The sequence below is a fragment of the Chelonia mydas genome, chromosome 7 (genome assembly GCF_015237465.2).
Source record: "Chelonia mydas isolate rCheMyd1 chromosome 7, rCheMyd1.pri.v2, whole genome shotgun sequence".
Classification (NCBI taxonomy): domain Eukaryota; kingdom Metazoa; phylum Chordata; order Testudines; family Cheloniidae; genus Chelonia; species Chelonia mydas.
In genome coordinates this window covers 29,518,158-29,523,078 of record NC_057853.1, presented here as the reverse complement: position 1 = coordinate 29,523,078, position 4,921 = coordinate 29,518,158, and the positions used below count along the sequence as shown (strand labels likewise).

At 56.4% G+C, this 4,921-nt stretch overlaps 1 protein-coding gene across 2 annotated transcripts; it reads right to left on the bottom strand.

The window, feature by feature from the left end:
- Window positions 1-530: 530 nt before the first annotated feature.
- Window positions 531-4,316, bottom strand: C7H11orf68 (chromosome 7 C11orf68 homolog). 2 transcript variants are annotated; one of them, XM_027818582.3, is made up of 3 exons: window positions 4,135-4,316; window positions 3,068-3,249; window positions 531-2,767 (listed from the first exon to the last, which is right to left on the bottom strand). In XM_027818582.3, exon 3 carries the CDS (start codon window positions 2,737-2,739, stop codon window positions 1,999-2,001), a length of 741 nt encoding a protein of 246 aa, XP_027674383.2. In that variant the 5' UTR covers window positions 2,740-2,767; window positions 3,068-3,249; window positions 4,135-4,316; the 3' UTR covers window positions 531-1,998. The 2 variants fall into 2 exon arrangements, with proteins under 2 accessions (XP_027674383.2, XP_043408420.1); XM_043552485.1 differs by having other exon boundaries at window positions 4,198-4,311.
- Window positions 4,317-4,921: the final 605 nt, after the last annotated feature.

Genomic DNA, 4,921 nt, shown 5'->3' with positions numbered 1-4,921 from the left:
GTAGCTGGGGAGACAGAAGTGAGGACTGCTGGGCTGGGGATGCAAACACACCATCCAGGGTTGTAACTAAAGGGAACTCCCAGCCACTAGGTGTCAGCTCATGCTCCTCCCTTTTCCAACCCATCATTTTGGATGCTGGTGGTGCCACCTGCTGGCTAATGCACAGCCTATATATTACACTTAGTACCCCCTCCCACACACACCCTCACATGCACCCCTCCAGGCACTCCCTATTTGATTCTTCTCCCCCCATTATCCTGCAGAGGCATCTCTGCACCAGGCTGCCTTAACCCCAGTCATCAAGCAAGAGGCTAGGGCTGTGTGAGAAGAGCTTTCATATGTCCCACAGCAAGGCCCTCCTCCTCCAATTCTCCCTCCCCAGCAGGAGGGCAGCTACTTGCAGGGACACAGGACACGCCCCTCCCTTTGCACAGAAGGGGGGATGCTAATGGCGCTTGGGCCACGCAGCTGGCATTGGACCTGACCCACCAGGGTGTTGTGGCCTCTTTACCCCAAGAAACAGAACCCCATTCAGTGGAGAATTGTTTTTATTAATCCTGTTTACAGCTCAAACACCCATTGAACAGCTGGGAGAAACATCCTGCAGGAAAGACCCAAACCACTCAGCAATCCCTTGCTCCACTGTCATCCCCAGGAGCCCCAAGGTTCCTTCCTGTTTCCCCTTCCCCACCAGAGCGGTTCAGGATTCAACATGCTCAAGGCCCCAGGAGAGGCATTTTAAAGACAACCTTTGCATACAGCAGAGCAGGCCTCTGGGCAAGGAGACAGCAGCCATTCATGGCTCCTAAAGCAGGCAGAGGGGCTCCAGTGCTGTATCTATATCCCCTTTGGTTGTTAGATGTCCCCAAAAGGGGGGTTAACAGAAACAATCTGCGCTGTTCAGGGGACTTGACACACAGCCCTTTTCCAGGGCAGGAAGAGCCAGAGATGTGTGTGCACAGACACTATGTTCTGAGAGCTGTATGGGGAACAGGCTCAGTGAAGGATCTACAGTACTTAGCGTGGGTGGCAGTGGGACACCTACTACTTCCTCCTGTTTTCCCAAGAGCCATGGCCCTGCTCCTGTCACCCTCAGACACCTTAATAGGCCCTGCACAGACCTGACTGTGGCCTCTTTCATGTGGCCACTTTTTCCCCACCAATGAGGGACTGCAAGGGCTAGAGAGAGAACTGGTTAGTGAGAAGGCTGTTGGAAACATCACCCAGCTGCTGCTGTATGAGCAGAGCTCAGGATTGCCTCCTCTACTAAGTGAGCTCTGTGTCTCAGGGAAAAGGCTTTCCTAAAGGACAGGCTGCTGGGAGCCGTGGTGCTTTCAACATACAAGCGGCACTGGAAGGTGGTTGTGGTGAGTTGAACCCACAGCCCTAGCCCTCAGCTATATGATAGCACACAGACCATGAAGGAGTTAAGCATGCAGAGTGGCACCAGCAAACCCCATGGGCTTTGGGAATTTAAAGGGACAGTGCCAGCTGATGACAAGAACCTCCTGAGTCTTCTATCCAAGTGACTGCAGCTCAGAGGAGCAGAGGTGGCTTTCCAGGGAAACAGGGAGAACCTCATTAGTAGAGAGACACCTAGCGGCATGGCCAGTGCTGCATCATGCATGAGTGTGCCAAACGTGGCTGAGAATCCTGCAAGATAGTCCACTGTCATCTTTAACAGAGGTGTGACCAGCAGAGACTCCATCTCCCAGCAGCCAATTCTCCTCCCTGCTTACTTAAGGATCTCAGCTAGCGGCAGTTACTAGCAGAGCACCTGTCCTTTGAAAGAGGGAGACTAAGTGAGGAGCATTGCATGCTGGGATTTGTAGTCTGTGTGGGGCCTCCAATCCACTCTAGGTTCTATGTACATTAAGGGCAGGCCACACCAAACAGACCAATCAAAATGCAGTTAGTTTCAGAGCACAGTTGGGAGGGATTGGTGCCAGCTGCCTGTACTGGAAAGGAGGAATTGCCAGATGGGGAGCGGGGCCCAGTCTAAGTCACCTCAGTGTTGCTGACTTTGTTGATGATGCGAGAGCGGCGGGGGATGCACTCTAGGTCGAACTTGCTCTCATAGATGGTGGGGCAGAGGTGCCAGCGATTGTCCCGGTAGATGCCTAGGTAGGTGTAGACATCAGGCTTGTAGGAGAGCAGGCACTTGACGCCAGTGCCCCGGATGGCAGCGTCCGCATCCATCACCTTCTCCTCGTTGGTGAAGTCATCTGTGTAGATGCAGATGACATGCTTGCGGTCCGAGTTGGGGTAGCAGGGGCTGACTTTGGCCACCCCAAAGCGCCCCTCCAACACTGAGCGGGCGATGCCACTCCAGGCATGGTCCACCTTGAAGCCGGTATCCAGGTGCATCAGCCACTTGCCGGTGAGGACGCAGTGGTTGAGCGCCAGCTCACGGATGGTGTCGAAGGTGACATGGCGCCCACTGATCTGGAGCCGCTCCCAGGCCTCCTGCAGCCCCACCACATCACCTGACTCTGGACAGTAGTTTGGACCGTAGATGGCAATCCAGCCCACAGGCTCAGTGCGGCGCTCGGGGTCCCCAAAACGAGACACTCGCGAGGGCTGGTAGGTCTGCAGCCACTCCTCGAACTCGGCCCGTGGGGTCTTTCGCGCATCAAACACCACCCAGGGATCCATGTCAGCTGCCATGGACTCAGCGGCCAGGTGCTCGGCCGAGAAGGCCCCTCCCTTCCCCATGTCACCATCATCCTGGTCTGACATCGCTCGCTGGCCTGTGGAAGAGTGGAACCTAGGATGGAAGGGTCAGGGAGATGGGAAGCAACACGATGGTGCACCATCTAGCCCAATCTCCACAGCAGGACCCAGGACAGAATCAACCCCTAGAGTCCCTCCCCCAGGACCCTGCCCAGTATGAACAGAGATTTCCCCCCATCTCCTCCAGGGGTCTGCTCACTATGGATGGAGACCACCCATTAGCTCCCATCCCCCCCACAGCAGGACTGTCCCCTATAGCCCATCCCACAGGGTCCTTGCCCACTGTTGATTGAGGTACCCCATTAGTTCCCATCCATGAACCAGAATAATTTACCTGCTATTTGTGGGCTTCTGGGGAAGTGAACACAATACAGGATGGGTATCCAAATGCAGGATGAGCAATGAAGGGCTTGGAACGAGCAACACTAATGTAAAGACCACCTGGAAACCCAACTGAGGATGTGTGTGGCAGGCTGCTTGCTGTACATGCCCCACAAAGATGCTGCTTCGACTTTCCTATTAAAGAAAAATCATGGCTCACCATGGAGGACAGAGAGCAGAGCACACTAAATGATCTGTACAGCCCAGTTAGAAACACAGCTATGCCAACAGGGTATAAACTCCAGATCGCCCACTGTGTCTTTTAAACTTGTCCTAGATCAGCTGCACTCAGCCACTTCCATACAGGGACCCTTCCCCACACAACACAGTGGGACAGGCAGGGGGCACGACACAAACACTTCATGTACTCAGGCCAGCAACATCCGTTCCTTTGTCAGACCAAGAGCACTTGAAATGGCTTGTCCCGTACCAGTTAGTGATACTTCCCCACCCTGAAGATCCCTAGATTGTCATAGCACAGTGTCAATTTGAGGATTATGACTCTTCTTCCCGCAGGAGATGCTGCTAGGGGTACAGAATGAGATATGTCTCATCTCATCTTAGGGAGAGACAGTGGAAGTTAGTATCATTAACCTCTTTATTACAGATGGGATAAACTGAAAGGCTGAAAGACGAAGGGACTCATCCACCCAGCAGCTCTGAAGCAGAGCTGGGAAGAGAACCCAGGAGTCCTGCTCCCCACCCTCCACCCCCCCATTCTAGCCCACCAGAGCCCACTCCCCCCCCCCCCCAGAAGCTGGGAAAAAAACCCAGGAGTCCTGCTCCCCCCGCCCATTCTAGCCCACCAGAGTCCACTCCCCCCCAGAAGCTGGGAAGAGAACCCAGCCCCCCTTTCACTCTGAGCGAACGCGGAGCAAAGCCCGCGGGCCCCTCCGGGGCTGCACACGGCGGCAGGGGACACCCCTCCCGCGCGCCCGCCACGCCCCCTCCTTCCCACGCAGCGCCGCTGGGCCCCTCCCGAGACAGCTCCGCAAGCGCCCGCCCAGGGCCCAGCCTCACCGGCCCCTTCCCGCGCTCAGCTCCCGACCGCCCCCATACTGCAGCCCCCCCGCTCCGCCTCACACGGGGCTCACGACCACGGGGGCGGGGCCTCGGCCTAACCCGGATGGGGAAACGCGGAGCCCGGAGGGACGAAGTGAAAGACCCGGATGTGGTAGAACTAAGGGTGGAGTGGGAGGGGGCTAACCAGGTAGGGGGCGGGACCTAGTGTACGGAAGCGGATTCGCTGGTGGATGGGGGCGGGGCTAAAGCAACCAATCCGCTCCAGCCTGAGCCCCCTCCCCCCGCCCAGCGGTTTGTGGCTGTGACTCCAGCGCGCTTCACTGTCTGTGTGCGAGCTCAGGCTCGTGGGGCCGGGCTGCAGCTGGTTTTGAGGTGGCCTATGGCGGAAAGTCAAGCAAGGCATCGCAGAGGGCCCAAGCCAGTGGCGGGCCAGTAGTCTGACCCTGAGCGCTGTTCTGTGGGAATAATGGGTGTTAAACCCCCCTCTGGGGCCATGAGACAGGGACGCCTCACCAGGTGATGAGATGCAGCCACCTCTGGAATGGAACACAGGGACTGTTTATACAGGGCTCCCATGTAGCGGAGTACGGCACCTGGCTGAGAGCAGGGGAAAGAGCCAATCATAGAATATCCGGGTTGGAAGGGACCTCAGGATGTCATCTAGTCCAACGCCCTGCTCAAATTTTTGCCCCAGATCCCTAAATGGCCCCCTCAAGGATTGAACTTACAACCCTGGGTTTAGCAGGCCAATGCTCAAACCACTGAGCTATCCCTCCAAGGACAT

Excerpts from the sequence above, each read along its gene's own strand:
- C7H11orf68 (XM_027818582.3), bottom strand. The coding sequence starts at position 2,739 with ATGTCAGACCAGGATGATGGTGACATGGGGAAGGGAGGGGCCTTCTCG.